The 17,924-nt window shown below is 39.3% G+C and overlaps 2 protein-coding genes across 6 annotated transcripts; one reads left to right on the top strand and one right to left on the bottom strand.

Annotated features, from left to right (window-relative positions):
• The first annotated feature begins 1,785 nt into the window (after positions 1-1,785).
• LOC122079856 (UDP-glucose 6-dehydrogenase 5-like) lies at positions 1,786-5,075 on the top strand. 2 transcript variants are annotated; one of them, XM_042646611.1, is made up of 3 exons: positions 1,786-1,864; positions 2,368-2,438; positions 3,349-5,075. In XM_042646611.1, the coding sequence occupies exon 3, from the start codon at positions 3,369-3,371 to the stop codon at positions 4,809-4,811; it is 1,443 nt and encodes a 480-aa protein (XP_042502545.1). In that variant the 5' UTR covers positions 1,786-1,864; positions 2,368-2,438; positions 3,349-3,368; the 3' UTR covers positions 4,812-5,075. The 2 variants fall into 2 exon arrangements, with proteins under 2 accessions (XP_042502545.1, XP_042502544.1); XM_042646610.1 differs by lacking the exon at positions 1,786-1,864 and adding an exon at positions 2,010-2,099.
• Positions 5,076-7,956: 2,881 nt separating this feature from the next.
• On the bottom strand, positions 7,957-11,681 carry LOC122080096 (B3 domain-containing protein Os12g0592300-like). Of its 4 annotated transcripts, XM_042646975.1 has the most exons (7): positions 11,506-11,681; positions 10,392-10,461; positions 9,919-10,041; positions 9,157-9,763; positions 8,810-9,000; positions 8,419-8,491; positions 7,957-8,293 (listed from the first exon to the last, which is right to left on the bottom strand). In XM_042646975.1, the coding sequence occupies exons 3-7, from the start codon at positions 10,036-10,038 to the stop codon at positions 8,268-8,270; spliced, it is 1,017 nt and encodes a 338-aa protein (XP_042502909.1). In that variant the 5' UTR covers positions 10,039-10,041; positions 10,392-10,461; positions 11,506-11,681; the 3' UTR covers positions 7,957-8,267. The 4 variants fall into 4 exon arrangements, with proteins under 4 accessions (XP_042502909.1, XP_042502908.1, XP_042502906.1 ...); XM_042646974.1 differs by having other exon boundaries at positions 7,957-8,491; positions 8,810-8,991; positions 11,506-11,679; XM_042646972.1 differs by having other exon boundaries at positions 7,957-8,491; positions 11,194-11,678.
• Between the last annotated feature and the right edge of the window lie 6,243 nt (positions 11,682-17,924).

Genomic DNA, 17,924 nt, shown 5'->3' with positions numbered 1-17,924 from the left:
AAAAAAAAAAAAAAAAAAAAGGTAAGCTGCAAAGAAAAGAGAGAGAGAGAGAGAGAGAGAGAGGGCTTTGACATTAACATGAGAGAGAGGGCTTTGACATTAACATGAAAGAGAGGGTTGTTCGTTAGAGTTGAGTATTTCATACCTTTGCAAAGAGCTCTTCGTAACATAACGAGAGAGCGAGTCGAGAGAGGAGTCGAACGAGGAACAGAGAGAGAGAGAGAGGAGTCAAGTGAGGAAGAGTCGACAGAGAGGAAGAGTCGATAGAGGGGAGAGAGTCGAGAGAGAGTGGGAGAGTCGAAAGAGACGGTTAGGGCAGAAAAATCCGTAATAGAGAGGGAGAGTCGAGAGAGAGAGAGAGAGAGAGAGAGAAAGAGAGAGAGTCGAAAGAGGAAAGAGGGAAAAGCTTTCAGGTTTTATTTCAAATTGATGAACCAATCCGGTTTGCTCAGATACGGTTTGGGTCAACTTGGTTCTTCACTGGTTTAAGGTTGTATCAGTGGCAGACAAATCTGAATCACTCATTTGGTATTTGACACATGTCACCCTCGGAAGGGGGTATTACATAGAATTGTACAAGATTAGAATTGCAGACAATTTTTATCCTTCCTATGGGGTTTCATAAAATATAAATTATAGTGTGCTTTTCAAAATTAATCTTCAATATTAAAACTTAACTAAATTAGTAAGCAATGATATTATTTTTTTTAGACAAAACTACCTTTACAACTACCAAAACTAGTGGTATTTTAATAAATCTTGGTCACATTAACATGGATCACCCATATTTATCACATTGCAAGGAATCATCATTTGGAAATTGCATCAACTTAGGTGAATATATAAAAAATAGAATAATAATTATTATTATTTGAAATTAAAATAATTTCTACAACAACTAAGCCTTCCCCTACCAAATGGGGTTGGCTACATGGGCCTTTGCCCTCCAGTAAACTCTATTCAACGTCATATTTAATACAAGGCCTAAATTATTATTAAGATAAAATAATTCCAATTTATTCAAATATAAATTGACGCCATGATGCACTTTTTCAAGAATATTTTCATTCAAAAAAACTTTTAACTCATAAAAGAGTAATTTTTGCAACAAGTGATATAAACGTAGAATAATCTCTGGTTAGTTTTGAAAAGAAAAAAAAAATTAGGATGAATTTTTTGTTATGAAAATTTTTAAAATGACACTTAAAGTCCTAATTTATATTTTGTAATTTTAGTTTTAAGGCAGATAAATAGTTTAGCTGACTTTCAGACAATGAAGATCTTGTCTTTGACATGCACGACAATCTAACTCATTTTTTAGTCCATGGACTCAGAAACAATGTTGTCCACTTTCCATGAGTTTTTCAAATCTTTGTGAATTAAATCTCTTTTACAAAAAATAAAAATAAAAGAAATGGCAATAAATTGGATCGAAGTCCATTTTGGATTGACTTTCTCTCTGGCGCAACAAGGTGTCTGGCATGCATCCAACAACTAGAAACATTTAGGCACGGAATCCAAGGTGATTGCACGTAGTCCAAGACCTTTTTGAGCATTGGATATGTGGAAAGAGGATTACCCTAATAATATGTAATTAACCGAGAGTAATGTAATTATATAACTAATCGAGATTAAGATTCTGAAGTTGTCTTGTTTTAGCTGATTTTAAGGGCATTTTTTGAAATTATGTGGCATCAACAAGTTCTTTGATCTTAGTTTTGTTTCTTAGAATTAGGGTTTCCAACTGTCTTTTGTTTTTTTTAATTGGTGGCTTCAACTTTACTCAACGCCACATGAACCCATCAATCACATTCTTTTTGAATCCTTAAGCTTTCTTCTGAATTCTTCTTACCAGCCAGAACAGGTAAAATATTTGTGCATAGTTTATACCCTAATAATGCACTTCAGAAGAACTTATCGGATATTTGGATTAAAAAATATTTTTAATTTTTTTTGTCTCAAATTGGTTCTTTTTATTTGTCTAAATGGAAATTTCTTGCCTACAGCTTTACTGAAAAACGCGTGAAAATATTCCAATCCCGTTACACTGCCTTGAGTTTGCCATCTGTTTTGTGAACTGGGTTTTTGCTGGAACATGGGTTTGACTCCATTCTTCACTTTCCTGTAAAATTCGTTTTTTTATGGATTTTCCTGATCTGAATTAAAAATTGGGTTTTCTGTTAAAGAAAGAAAAGGAATAACAGTTGTGTTGAAAACGTGTTGAACATTCCAGTTCAGCTGTTAAATCTGACTTTGCTTGCTTTGCTAAAATCTGAGGGTAGATAGCTGGGTTTTGGGGTATTTAAAGGGGTTCTTGTTCTCTCTATTCCTGTAGGAGAAACTCAAAGTCTCTCTTCCTCTTTGCAGAGCTGTGGTTTCCATCTCTCTCCATAGTCTTCTACTGTTCTTCAAGAAAGGAAAGGAAGCTTCTTCAGTAGGTATGCTGATCTGAACTTCAGAATTCAAATTAACATTGCAATTGTTGTTTAGTTCTTCTCAATTTATAATGGTGTTGATATGGTTTTCCGCTTTGCTTTGGTTTCTACGTTTGGTCTCAATTGGTGTTTTAAATTTTCCAAATATAGTGGTTTTCCATGGTTCTCGTATGATTTGAAATGGATTTCGCTTGGAATGCACAGATCGGTTGTTAGTTGTGCATTTTAGTGTGGATCTGAAACTTTCGACCATTACTGGGAATTCTACTTTTTCATATGTGATCTCGGCGATTTCAGAACTTATATAAGTAGGAACAAAACTGTTTTTGCCAGTATTTGGTTGAAACCCATGTAAATATTTCAATTATTTTAGCAATTTCATGTGCTTCTCTTTGGAACTCTGGATCTGTGAGTCAGATTATTCTTTCTTGCTAATGGTCCTGTCTGCATTCAACCTTCAGATCTGAGCGTTGCTTGTAGTTCTGTGAACAATTACTGTTGTTGTTTAAGATAATAAGATTTTTCTCCGGTTTCTTCATTTCTGTGAATCAAATTCATTCTTGTTGATTGTCCATTCTTCTACGCCACATGTTTTAACATCGGTTCTGCAACTTTGTTCACCCCTCCCCCAGTTCTTTTTTCTTACTTCGAAATCGAATTCATTTTTCTGCTCTGCTTGAAGGATTTTTCTCAAATTATATGTTGAATTAAAGCAATTTCCTTTTCGGAGGGGGTGGGATTTTGTATTTATTTGCCAGATTTGACTGTATTTCTGCTTAGGATCTATTAGTGGTATGATCAGAGACTATTTTTCTATCCAACTTGCTTAACTCTATTTCATTTTCCTTTGCTCTCAACTGCTACACGGAGATCTGTATACGTAATTGTTTCCAATGCTTTTTGGTTATTGCAGGTTATACATAACCAGGAAAAATGGTGAAGATTTGTTGCATTGGAGCCGGGTATGTCGGTGGACCTACTATGGCTGTGATTGCTCTCAAGTGTCCATCAATTGAGGTTGCTGTTGTGGACATTTCCATACCTCGGATCAATGCCTGGAACAGCGACCAGCTCCCAATCTATGAACCTGGTCTGGATGGAGTGGTTAAGCAGTGCAGAGGAAAGAACCTCTTCTTTAGCACCGACGTAGAGAAACATGTCTCGGAGGCTGATATAGTCTTTGTTTCAGTCAATACCCCAACTAAAACTCGGGGCCTTGGAGCAGGCAAGGCTGCAGACTTGACCTACTGGGAGAGTGCAGCTCGAATGATAGCTGATGTATCAAAATCCGATAAGATTGTTGTTGAGAAATCAACTGTTCCGGTGAAAACTGCCGAGGCAATTGAGAAGATTCTGACCCACAACAGCAAGGGCATCAACTTCCAAATTCTCTCAAACCCAGAATTCCTTGCTGAGGGAACTGCAATCCAAGATCTATTCAACCCTGACAGGGTTCTTATTGGTGGCCGGGAAACTCCAGGAGGTCAGAAGGCAATCCAAGCTTTGAAAAGTGTGTATGCCCATTGGGTGCCTGAAGACAGAATTATTGCCACCAACCTTTGGTCTGCTGAGCTTTCAAAGCTTGCTGCCAATGCTTTCTTGGCCCAGAGGATTTCATCGGTCAATGCATTGTCAGCTCTCTGTGAGGCCACTGGAGCTGATGTTTATGAGGTGGCTCATGCTGTTGGTAAGGATACAAGAATTGGTCCCAAGTTTCTGAATGCCAGTGTTGGTTTTGGTGGTTCTTGCTTTCAGAAGGACATCCTCAACTTGGTTTACATCTGTGAATGCAATGGCCTTCCTGAGATGGCAAATTATTGGAAACAGGTCATCAGCATGAATGACTACCAGAAGAACCGTTTTGTGAACAGGGTTGTCTCCTCCATGTTCAATACAGTTTCAGGCAAGAAGATTGCAGTGCTTGGGTTTGCATTCAAGAAGGATACTGGGGACACAAGGGAGACCCCAGCCATTGATGTGTGCAAGGGGCTGGTGGGAGACAAGGCCAACTTGAGCATCTATGATCCTCAAGTGAACGGGGATCAGATTCAGAGGGATCTCTCAATGAAGAAGTTTGACTGGGATCATCCTCTTCATCTGCAGCCAATGAGCCCTACCTCTGTGAAGCAAGTGAGTGTGAGTTGGGATGCCTATGAGGCAACAAAGGATGCCCATGGTATCTGTATCTTGACAGAATGGGATGAGTTTAAGACACTTGATTACCAGAGAATCTATGATAACATGCAGAAGCCGGCCTATGTGTTTGATGGGCGGAACATTGTGAATGTGGAGAAGCTGAGGGAGATTGGTTTCATTGTGTACTCCATTGGTAAGCCCCTGGATCCATGGCTCAAGGACATGCCTGCTGTGGCATAAAAGGGAAGCCCATGTGGGTTTTTGCTTCTGTTGGAGGACCCTGCTACCCAATTTAGATGTTGGGAGTTGATTCTTTAAAATTCTTTCTACCCTTTCTGTTTTGCTTTAGTTATATGCGTTCGGATGTTTCTTTTGCTTAGTTAGCCGGAGTTAGCTATCCCTATCCAACCTTGGGGATTTTTTAATGTTTTTCCCTTAACAGTGTACTCCATTATACAATAGTGTCTTTTACTCTATAGTGAATGCCTGAATTGATGTGCTTAATTTGTCTATCTCGCTTAATATTCTACTAATATAAATGGATTCATGTAATTTATAAACCCGTTTGTTTACTAAAAATTTTAATTGGTTTGAACAGAGAAGAGGTCTTTTACTCTCAAGTAAATAATATAGAAGGGAATGTTGAAATCAATTAGAAAAAAAAAAATGAAAAGTTCTCCGTGAGATGATTTGGGAATTTTGAGTTTTGGGGCTTCTTGTTGTTACTGCTTGTGGAATTGGCCTTATTACTGATAATTAGAGAGTGGTTGATACGGTCTTGAAAGAACTTAACCTCATAAATTGGAAATCTAATTCTTATAGAAAATCACTGAGATTCGGCTGATCATATGTAACACGGGTTGACCGAGAGAGTCGATACAAAAAAAAACCACCGAGAGAGTCAATGCCAAAAACCAAACAGGAGTCAGAAAGGTTGATGTACCATGTTGGGAGTGCCGTGTGGATCAGCTGAATCCCTCTGTTGCCTTGTTTAGTTCCTGAGTGCGTCACCAACGTTGGATGAGTGGATGGCGCTTCCCACTCGTTCACCATCTGCCGGATGGGTGGCTGGCACAGACTAAATATGTCTCAAGAGTGCAGGAGGAACAACATGGCTCTCAGCGTCAGATGACATAAAACTACTTGCGTGTCTGGGAAGAGAAAATGAGAGTCGGGGCTGCGAGAATCCAGTCACCTCTTAGGTGTCTCGTTGGACCCACCCTCATATGTACGAGTGTTTTCTTTGACCGCATGATAAGGTTCACCGAACAATCGAAGGGTTGGAAATCCCACCTCCTCCCCTTAAGTGGCCTGATCCCGATCCCCGTGATAGTAGGGAAACTCGATCTTAGGGGATTTTTTTTTTTTTTTGACTTGTTCAGCTGCTTCTTCAATAGATCAAGAAAATTTCTCAATGGTCATGAACGTTTGTTTGAATCTCACAATCACTAGCCTCCAGCGAACATCACGGTTGGAAGTGATTGGCGAGAATTGAGTCAACATTTTTTTATTTTGGCAGTTTTCCAACAACAGTAAAGAAAGGAAGATGAGATGGGACTGTGGTGTAATGATAGTGTTGTTTTATTGGGTTTGAAGTGGTTATAGGTTTTGTTATGAAAAACATCAAAGAAAATGTTAGAAACAAAATAGATTCACATAAGATATAGAGATTTATCGAAGTTCACACAATATACCATATAATCATGTTTTCGAGGGAAAAAAAAGATGATTCATTATGTTGAAAGAAAAATTACAAAGAAGATCTCTTAAAAACACCCAAAACTCATGGGAAGAAACTCTCCCCTGTAAATCCTAAAATGAAAAACCTCAAATCTCATAATGCTTTCTCAACTAGATGATACTACATATATACTCTACCAAATAGGGTCGATCCATAGGGTCATACCGTACCATGGGAGCTGCACCCCCGCACCCCCATATGAGATTAGTGATTGGCTCTCTGCGACCATCATAGACCTCGAGAAAAAGAAAAAAATCCTTATTTAGATCATCACCACATTTTGTTGGAATAGGTCAATCTTTAAAACGAGTCAAAATTTCGAAATAAACATAACAGGTTTGAATTAAGAAATAGTCCCTCCATGATGAAGTTTACATAATTTAACCTTCCCTAGACCCTATAATGGTGGGAGCCTCGCACACTGAATTTGCTCGTTCAATAATGAAAAGAAAAAGAAAATTGGGAGGACAAGAATTTACCACCCAACGACCAGTGAGTCACGAGTCATGACTAGCCATCGTCACTTGGTTTCTGATTGGCCAAAATACAAGTTAATGAGTAAAAGTAGGGGTGCAAGTTTGGCCCTGACAGCCCAAACCCGCCCTTGGCCCGCCTTGATCCCGAGCAAGTATCAACCCAAAAATTTTGGCCCTGAGGGTCGGCCCAACCTTGAAATTTCTGACCCTGACTCAGGGTCAGGGCGGGTAAGGGTTGATGTCTTTGGCCCACCCAGCCCGCCCTGAACCCAACCCTAATTTTTACCTTTGATGTTGACCTTGGTTGTGACCCTGATGGTAACCCTGAATTTAACCTAATTGTATATATTGTTTGACATTGAGTCATTGACACCTCAAAACTCCTAATATACTTCTCATCGTTCTCTCTTGCCTTTTTTACCAAAAAAAAAAAAAGAACTCTCTTGCTTTTTTTACCAAGAAATTTGTAACTTCGTATTTTTTATCTCCTCTTTATTATGAATATTTTTTATCTTTATGTTATTTCATATTTTGCAAAGTCAAGGTCAGGGTCAAGGTCAGGATATACCCAGCCCTTGATGGCAAACCAAGGTTAGGATCAATCGGGGTCAGGGTCAGGGTCAGGGTCATGGTCATCCCCGGCCCGACCCTGAAAAATGAGGCCCAATCAGGGCGGGTAAGGGTTGGGCTGAACCTTGAAGGGTAGGGCCAAGGTTGAAGTTTTGCGGCCCTGAATCAGGGTCAAGGTGGATTTGGGCCCAGTTAAGGAGACTCGAGGTTGGGCTAGGGTTTTAAGAAACCCAGCCCAACCCGGCCCTTTTGCACCCCTAAGTAAAAGTATCACCACCACTTCCACACTAGGTTTTGACTACATCCCGAAACACCCCCCCCCCCCAACCCACCATTTTGTCACCTCTTGAAATGTTTGTTTAACCCTCCTGCCAAACCCACTGAGTGAGTGACTAGGTAAACGAGTGAGTGACCGGTTAGATTGACCCTTTACTAATATCCCATGCAAAGCTTTGGACTCCAGTAAACGATGCTGATGGTATCTGACTGAATCACACATTGAGAAGCCTCCATGATTGACCATAACCTCAGCCATCCCTCATCCATTATTCAATGTACCAGTTCTGAGTCTTCTGACTGACCCAAACCCAAACCCAAATTTAACATTAGAAAAATTATAGATAATCAAGTTCAATTGAGTCTAAAACAAATAAATTCAGGGCCAATCCTCAAATCAACCCCAAAAACAAAGCTGGTTCAAATTCAATTGAGTCTTACATGAAATTCAAATAATCACTACCTATCCATCCACCAATGAAGTAGAATTCATGTCCTGTAGGAAGCAGATATCATGTTCATGTGCTGCATTCTCCTTTCAAGAGGAGGTTTCGACTAAGCTTTGTCAACTTGGTGATTTTCTTTACAACTCGAAACATCTTAACATCCATGGCTATGGTGGTCTTGAGGTATTCATTTCCTGGAGGTAGTTGGGTGATCTGAAACACACAAGCATCACCCACTTCTAAGTTGTTATCCCACACGAAATTCATCCATCCTCCACTCAGTCCATTTCCATAGCCTCTATCATTTCCATCATATGTGATTACCCATTTCTTCATACCTGGAGGAACACGGAGGACCACTTCTTTCGTGCTTTCTGGAATATGCTTTTTTAGAAATTCTTTACGAATTGTCTGCAGGTACACACATTGAAAGAAAAGAAGCAGAAGCCATGATTTATCATGTCAAATTACAATAAAAGCTGAAAAAGGAATTAATCTACCAAACATAACTTTCCTAATTAACATCAACTCAGGTTGTCAAAATGAAGAATACATATATATATTTTCTACAGGTCCAAATGGAATTTCATAATGTATGCAGCCTCCTTACCCGTGTGTCCTGATTTGAACCCGTGACCACTAGGTCACAAAGGAGCAACTGAGGTCCGCCCTCAACAATAAATAATAATACACTATTATGCATGCAATTAAGTTGTTCAAGTTGATTACCAAGAAAAACCTTCTGCTAACATGGGTGGGCAGCATGGAAACAGTAAAACTGGGCTTGTTTGATGGAAATGCACTAGCCAGTTGATAAGTTTTCTCTATCTCTGCTCTAGATACTGGTCTTCTTCCTGACAAAAAATGAGTGGGATAGGTCTTATCTAGATTGATGACCCTTCTACCAGTATCTGCATATACTGTTTCCATTAGTGTAAGTAAATCAGAATTCAAAAAAGTCAGAATAACTTTGAGAAAAAAGAATTGAAATGAAATTATGAGGCAACTTAAAGCTTGAAGGGGTCAATTAGAAGAATCAAACTTAAATTTGATAATTGAGTTTTAAGATTTTTCACCTCTTGAGTTCATGTCTTTGCAAACAGATTTTCCTTTCCTTGAGGTGGACAGACGAGTGGAACGCCGGTGCATCCTTGAACTGCTTTCAGCATTTCTAGCCTTCTTCCTCGGTAGATTGTAATCTTCACTCTCTGATTCAGTCTGAGTCTGAGTCTCAGCCTTTGCCTTACCATGACCCGATTTACCATCATCTGATTGTTCACTCTCCACAGTAACTCTAGTGTTGTTGTTGTTCATGGGTGAGCTGGGTTGACTGGATTCATCTGAAGAAGAATCATCTAAGAGAGAACCTTCTCTGGAGTACTCCACATGAACGTTGGTCTCCCTTCCTTGTAAGTTTGGTACTGGGAGGCCTACCTTCTCATAACCACTCTCACCATCAAACATAGAGACAGTGAATGTGGAATCCCCTCCATACTGAAAAGTCATTATGTCTCCTTGCTTCAGAGAGTAATAACTCACAAAAGCAGCCCAGCCCTGTTGAAAAACTAACTCCCCATGCCTTTCTTCTAGTCCTATGGTCCATGTTTTTCCACTCAGGTTCTTCAGAATTGTAGTGTTCACAAGTTGTTCGGTGAACTTGGAGACAATTTTTATTGGAACAACCTGAAAGTAATAGTTAAGGAAGAGAGAGTTCAGAAAGCAACAAGAAACCCATTTTAGAATTCACTTTGAGGAGGTAAACAAACAAATAAAATGGAATCACATTGAAGCCAACATATTTTCTATTCTACAGATTGAAGATAGGAAAAGGTGCGGACCAATCCTTGATTAATGAATGTGGCAGTGATAATCCTGGAGAAACGAATTTGAGTTGGTTCAAGGTGATTCCAGTACCAATGTTCTTGCCACTTCTTGCATTCACGGCATGTGTGTTCCATTTTCTGCAGCCAATAAACCAGTGAGGAATTTAGACAACACAAAAGAAGAAACGGAAAAATTAGATTTAGAAACTAATAGAACTCAATACTAAAAATCATTGGAGAGCTTCTGGAACTAATTTAAGCTCAAACTGAATAAAAAAAATTAGAAATTATAAGCACAACTAAGGACTGGCAGAGTATAGAAATATGGGAATTAAAAACTCAAATCTGGCTGAGTTTGCAGGAGATTTACAGAGCTTCAAGCCCTTCACTTTCTCAGACATTGACTCCAACTTATAACTGGAGAACCAATTTGCAGAATTGAATGCAAATAGATTGGAGAATCCCAATATGAGCTTAGAGAGCTTCACCTTCTTCAATACAATTTCTTGTTCTAACAGCAACTTGAATTTGCAATGCCTTCAGCTGAAGATGTTATTCCTGAAAACAAAGAAGCAGAACACAATGGAGTATGAGAAAGCAGCACTAAGAATTCTTCTACCCCTGTTTCTGGAATTGGGTCCAAAGAAGATAACAAGAGAAAGAAAGAATGTTCTCTCTGTTTCTTCCAGCCTTCTTTCTAATTTCGTATCTCTGTTCTTTGTGAACTGAGTTCATATAATTTTCTTGATTCTAGTGCTTTCAGAGCTTAGGGAGGGGAAAGAGATGGAGAAGTGATGACAAAATGTTAGAGAAACCTAAGGAGGTGATTCATGTGAGCAAGACAAGGCCAGGCTACTGTTAGCCAGAGGGATCCTCTGCTTCTGGTGATTTCCAAGCCCCCAACACATTCAACAATCTATATAAGAAGGGATCTAACTCAAGCCCCTTCTAGTTCTTTCTCTCACTCACTACTTCCCTATTATCTAAGATGGATCTTGTAAGGAAGGCCTCAACCAAAACTCTTCTATGTTTTTGAGACTTTCAGTAGTAACTTGGATCTCCCAAACAGAAAAAAACAAAACAAAACCCAGAATCACAACCCAAATCCCTTTTGAAACCGTAAGGACATTAACACACTCAAAATCTAGCTTAGTTTAGATAATCTAAGTCAGTTAACAGTCCGCAGTTCACAGTTCACAGTTCACAGACTGTACAAACAAAACCATTAGCAGAACACTAAGCTATGTATACAGTCAAGGACACAATGACCCACTGCTGAAATTTCATTACCTCTCCACAGGATTGGAAGAGGACACCTCTTTCCTCGGTTCTCTCAGATACCCAAGTAATGTTTCGGCCTGTGGAGTCCCACAATCAGACTCAAAGTTGGAATCAACTCATCTCTGAATTAGGAGACCGAGGAAACAAGGATTTTCTGAGGCTACACGGGCTAGAATCCTCGAACATAGTCTATCGATGATTTATCATCTCAACTCTAATTCTCTACTAATCTGTACCACAATTTCGGACGATACAAGCAGAATCATCAACTCGTGGGGTATGTTCATAATCACACGAGACTGGAATGTTTGTCGAACTGACCTCTGAGACTGATCTTTCACGAAGAGGCCATCCACTTTTGCCAGCTCAACTTCTCCTTTCTACTCCACCGGAGAGAAAGGTTTGCCTGACTGGCTGCCACAGACTGTGGAGGGGACGGGACGGCAAGGGAGCAGGGTGAGAGAGAGAGAGAGAGAGTGTGTGTGTGTGTGTGTGAAGGAAGAGGAAGTCTCTGCTGATCAAGACACTCAACCGCCCATGCAAAAACGAGAAATCGGCCAATAAAGAGTGCACCAAAGAAGAAACTGTAAAAATCCGAAAAATGGAAATGTCAGATGAGATGGGTCTCCGCTTTTGCCATTACAGAGAAATGCATGAGAGAGAGAGAGAGAGAGAGAGAGAGAGAGAGAGAGAGAGAGAGAGAGAGGTGGGTTTTAAATCTACAAAAATATTAATTACTCTATTATTATTTTTTTTACTCTAATTTTTTTTTTTTAAACAAAATTCATTCAGATAAAAAGTATGATAAACACACGGTATGGATGCATATTGCCCAAAACGAATGAATGGAAATTGACCAAAGTCTCACGTGCCTTTGACATGGTGATCGTACCTAGGGGATGAGTGAAACAAACCACATCCCTAGATAAAACGTTGTAGATACAGCTTACATCAAATGAATAATTAAAGATACTAAGAATATCGAACTATTGGGTGCACAATCCCATGCTTGTCAACTACCATTGCCTCCATCCAAGGATTCGGAGCCACAGCCAATACAGCCTCATTGCTTGCCCAAACCGATGATTAATGTCATGTTTGGAACGACCAACTCACCTGTCCACATGAAGCTTGCGCTGAACAATCTACAGCTCTGACAAGGTCAGTAGTAAATCAATATCTTAACCTGTAGTAATTAAGTTAGTGTTATACTAGGTCTGCAATATTGGGTTTTAAATTAATAAAAATATGAATTACTCTTTAATTACCCTTTTTCTAATTTTTTATATTTTTCCGATTGATGCCAAAAGGGGGATCTTGATCCTCTCCAACTCTTAATCGTGCAATTCTCTCTGTACATGTGACACTTGTACATTTTCAAAATCCAAGTTTTTTGGAATTCAAATTCATTTTAACCCCTCAAATGCCCTAAACTTTTACAACCGTTCTTTTGCGGATTTAGATCCTCTCCAATTTTTAATTGTGCAATTCTCATGCAATTTTCTCTGTGCACGCAATACCTGTATGTTTTCAAAATCGAACGGTTGTAAAAGTTTAAGGCATTTGAGGGGTTAAAATGGATTTGAATTCCAAAAAACTTGGATTTTGAAAATGTATAAGTGTCGCATGTACAGAGAGAATTGCACGATTAAGAATTGGAGAGAATCTAAATCCGCAAAAAAGGCTTGCTGACTCAGCTTATTAGATTGATGCGGCGTGAAACAAACAATACGTATCAAGTAACAGTAACCCTAAAGTTGAAGTGTTGACCATTGATGAGCCTAAAAGTATACACGGCTCGGAACCACCACTTAAGATGTCAACCTAGGTCTCAAGGGTCGAGCCTCCAACTTGACCACAACAAGGTTGAGCGGAATCCTAAGTCCGAGCCTCCCTTCCTCGCATTCCACAATCATGGGGTTGACCCTCCTGCTCGGCCACCTTGGGGCTGAGTCTCCCGCCCAGCCATCTTGGGGCCAAGCCTTCTGCTTGGCTAAGTCACCTACAACATTTAAGGAGCGATTCTGGAGATCCCACACTGCTAGCTTAGCAGATCTTACTAGCTCACCGAATTGTTAGCAGATCTTTGTTGGCAACCCGGCCATGTGGCAGTGATGACGTGGCCAGTTTGGGTGACGTGGATGGAAAATGACATGGTAGTGTCCAGTGTCACCAATAAGATAACAGATCCACTTGGTATTCATGGATGGTTTGATACATCCTTAGTATGTGGTGCGGGTTTCTGGGTCAAAACTGGTAAAATTTTTCTATTTATGCTCGGGGGTATTTTTTGCAGTAAAAATTATATTTTTATAATATTGTTTCTTCATGAAAAAAATAGATTGTAATTTATCTAGTCCAATGCATCTGATTTTATCACATTCCGATACCGTATAAAGAATTTACGACATTTATGATAGTTGAGGGCAGTTTCAACATTGAAGATGAATATTTAAAGGAAGTATTCTCCATGTCATACGAAAAAAATCTGATATTTTCAATAGTTCTAATTTCATCGCGTTCCAATTCCGTATGAGAAAGATGAGTCATTGAAAAGGTCTAGGGGCATTTTGGTCTTTTTATATGACTCAGTCAGATGATCTAGTCTTCTGAAAAGTTGTAGAGCGTTCAGTCACGGTTCCAACGCACTTTGTTTCATCTCGATCGGATATCGTAAGAAAAAGTTATATGTGTTTCAGCGAAGTCAATTTGAAAATCTAAACCGAAAATTCATCAGTTGCTCTCGGTGTTCGTGGATTTTTCGGAATTTTTTTTTAAATTTGAAGGGCTTCTGTGTAATTTTAAGATTTTGAAGGTATGAGTTGCAGGGGGTCTTTAAGCACTGAAATATATAAAGACAGGGGCTTGATTGTAATAAAGAGGAGTAAAGGGAAGTGAAATGGATGGTCCAGATTCGACCTCGTAGGCTTGATGCCCATCCAAAGGTTGCTGAGATTTTATGCTGATATGGACGAGATAGATGCTTGCGCGTGGAATTTGATTGGTTAGGTGCATAAGCCTTGATGCTCTGGCGGTACACGTTATCAAGGTATGTTGTGATGTTTCGCACGTGCATAGAAAGTATTAAAAAGATTCTGATCTTAAGGATCTCATGAGATCTGATTAAGCCAAACTTGAAGGATTCAGATCCAATGGTTGATAAGCCTTTCACTTTTTTGAGTGGGAGACAAGCTCCCTTAAAATTTGGATAAAGTAACCAATTAAGAATCGACAACAAAATCTAACCGCTGACATCAGTATGGCGTCATCGATGACTCCCTTATTCAAATCTTGTGGCTGAGATTTACTATCCGTTAGTTTAATCGGACGGTCAAGATTAAGAGATTCCCTTTGATGAGATATACGGTCAGATTTGCACCACTGTTGCGTGCACTGCCGACGTATCCTGTGCCAACCTCCAAAGATTTCATTTTGAGTGTTTTGGTTGGTAAAACTTCAAATGGTCATATCTCCCTTGTCTTAACTTCAATTTGGGTGATTCAAGTTGGAGATTCTTCATCTCTCCAAGCTCTACACACTAGAGGGAATAAATCAGGCATAGGGGTTGTTGAGTTCATCGAAAAAATGAGTTGAAACTCATGAAAGGCTAAGGATTTGAATGAAAGACTTCCATCCTCTTGCATTTGATCCATAACCCCCATTAGAGGCTTAGGAAGCTGTTGGAAACCAAAGCAGCAAGCTCTATTGGTTGTTGCCAAGAGAAAAAAAAATGGAAGAGAAGAGAAGAAGAGGGAAATAGAGAAGAAGTTTTTTCCTCTCTTTGTGTGTGTCTTGAATGCCTCTCAAGAAAGATTTTCTCAAATCCAATTAATGGAGTTTGATGATTCTTGTTGAGAATACTATTTTTTTATTAAAGCTTTATTTACAAAAAATACTAGAAGGGGAGAAGTAGAGAGAGAGAGAGAAGGGTGTGTGTGTGAATGTGAATGCCATTGTTGCTCAATGAAAATAAAAACAAGGAGAAAAGAAAGAAGAAGAAGAAAAATAAAAACCTATAATTTGGTTCTTGTGAGTTACTTTAAGAAACCCAAGTACCAATCGGGGTTGAAACATTGGTGGCACCGGGACAATGTGGTTATGGTCCGTATCAAGTGAAGATTGACATTATTACATCTCCGACGGTTACTCTTTGCCAAGGTAACATCACTTTTGTCAAATTTTCATTATTATAAATCATTGTAGGCAAGATATTTGATAAAATGCCTAAGTGATAGTTGTAGTCAATTTGAGGAAATTTGCATATATGGGTGCTTCACTATAGGGCATTGTTATAAGCCCAACTTTATTTTTTATTGGTGCTCAGTGGGTGCTGGACAGAGGAGCTATGTGTTCCTTGGTAGTTACAACTACCTGAACCTATTTTCCATGGGTGCGGCCTCTCAAATCATTCTTTGAAAACTAGGGTGAAGACCTAGCCATTGTATGTCATTGGTGAAAACTGTGAATGTGTTCCCTTAGCTGTGGGTGCAATCATAATTAGTATTGAGTAAATGCTGAGTCCGACAATGGACATTACTCTGTGCATGTAGGCAACTGATCGAAGCACGTATTTCTTGTGTTGTGGATGTGTATGCTCGTATTTGTATTGTGGATTGGAGTGCTTGGCTGCAGAATGGGTGTGCACATCTGGTAGACTTGACCACTTGGTGGTGCAGTGTGGATGTGCATACGACTGTATATGTATGTGACAGTGATTACCGTGTGAGGCTTATGAGACAGCTCTTGGCAACAATACAGGTTATGTGAGTAAGTTCCGTGCAACACTAAGAATGGTCAGTAGTATACATAGTAGCTCTGGGCAGCATCTGTAAACTGTGTTATTGAAGTGCAAATAGTGTTTGCCACATCAGGAGTACAGCTAAAAAATAAAAAAATATTTGACACACTGATTCACCCACCTCTCAATGTCAATCGGGACCCAATAATCTAATCCTTTGGTGGGTAATGAAATTGCCCAATTAAGGACTCTCCAAATAAGGAGTCCAAGACCGAAATAACATCATAAAATCAGGGATGAATCCCTCAATAAGATCCTACACCCTCAGAAGAAAAGGATAATCCTAGAATCTACTTTACAGGACAAGGAGTCAATTGCCTTGTCAAACACTTGCTAAGTACCAACTCTTATAAATTGCCACCATCCACTGCCTATAAATAATCAAGGTAAGCCTTTGAAAGGGGAATCGATTCTTTTTTACTTGGAATTTACCTATTGCTCATTTTCTGACTTTGGCATCAAAGATTCCCCATCGGATTGGCCCGACCCTCACTGTTTACTATTTTTCTGCGTAGGAGCATCTGTTAACTTCAACCCTTACTCGAGAATTTTTCCGATCATATCTCACCGCATCAACCGTATTCATACACGAGCATAAAAAGTAAAACACTATATTATTTTAACAAAAAAACAAGTAGCAAAGGTGGACATTTAGTGGCGTTAGACATTTAGTGGTGGTAGTTTAATATTATTGCTTAATGTAGTATAATCCAGTAGTTATACTACAGCTACAATTTAAAACCTGATTTTGATTAAAAAAAAGAGGATAAAATAAGGGTTTACAAACCATATTATTTTAATGAGAAATAAACATGTAGATATTAACTATGGTATTTTTTTACTGCTTTCGTGTGTATACTATTTAACAACGATAAATTAATACTACCAGTAAATATATACATTTAATACTGGTAATATAATTATCGCAGCTAAACGTATATATTGCACACAAATTAATATTAGATAGTTGTCTATTATGGATAAATAAGCTACCAGTGGGAGGCGTGCCACTAAAGCAGAGTTGGATAGCGTGAGTAAACATAGATGACCTTGATCCAGTGTTAGACGAGCGGTCTAGTCATACCTGAACTACATTCTTGTACAACAACCCCAACCTAGGATATAAGTAGCTTGGCCAATTAACATTAACAAAGTGGACCATTTACCGAATGCGTTATTAGCACCAGTCAGTAGTACGTTTGAGGGTCGCGCGCCACCTGAACAACTAATAGCTCGAGACTGCGCCAAAACCATGACCGCACGACTAATCTAAGGCCTCGCCTTCAACCATGCGGTAAGCAGAACATGCAGCAGGCAGCTCGGAAAAAGGTAGCTCAGCAATTAGGCCACTTGAGCCGTGTTGATTGGCATGTTAGCCCGACAATTTTCCTCCTCACAACGCACCTTAGTGGATCATCCAAGTCCGACACATGATTTACGGGCAAGGACTGGACTCATCCTAGTCCAGAAAAGACTCAAAGGAACATTGAATCTTTCTTAGAAGGAAGGAGATCTCACCATATCCCCCGGGATATGGTTAATACGTGGAGTTCTCGTAACTGAGACGTCTTCCATATTCACTTTCTTACTACAACTCTTGCATTACATAGACTCCTACCAGCACTAGGAAGCTACCAGATGGGATTCTCTTGATGAACACCATCTCCAGCCATAAATATCCAGGTAAGCTCCCTTCTCAAGGGATCGATACTTTTCTATTCTTACTAGATTATCGCGGATCAGCTCGACACTCACTCTCTTGTGTTTTCTTCTCTGTGCAGGTTTGTCTATGACGAGTTCTTGTCGCAACACTGTCAATGATATATTTTGTGACAGTGAAAAAAAATTACCACCACTAAATTTATAATTCTAATTCCAAAATGTCCCACTCTTTTTACCCCTTCCCGCTCCTTACAATCTCCTCTATTTCTTCTCCTTCTCC

Source organism: Macadamia integrifolia, chromosome 5, assembly GCF_013358625.1.
Source record: "Macadamia integrifolia cultivar HAES 741 chromosome 5, SCU_Mint_v3, whole genome shotgun sequence".
NCBI lineage: Eukaryota > Viridiplantae > Streptophyta > Magnoliopsida > Proteales > Proteaceae > Macadamia > Macadamia integrifolia.
Note: the sequence above shows the minus strand (reverse complement) of the source record. Positions and strands in the feature narration are given on the sequence as shown.

Excerpts from the sequence above, each read along its gene's own strand:
- LOC122079856 (XM_042646611.1), top strand. The coding sequence starts at position 3,369 with ATGGTGAAGATTTGTTGCATTGGAGCCGGGTATGTCGGTGGACCTACT.
- LOC122080096 (XM_042646972.1), bottom strand. The coding sequence starts at position 10,038 with ATGGAACACACATGCCGTGAATGCAAGAAGTGGCAAGAACATTGGTAC. Across the intron at positions 9,764-9,918 it reads CATTCATTAATCAAGGATTG|GTTGTTCCAATAAAAATTGT; the intron begins GTCCGCACCTTT and ends TATTACTTTCAG. Across the intron at positions 8,492-8,809 it reads TTAGCAGAAGGTTTTTCTTG|ACAATTCGTAAAGAATTTCT; the intron begins GTAATCAACTTG and ends GTGTACCTGCAG.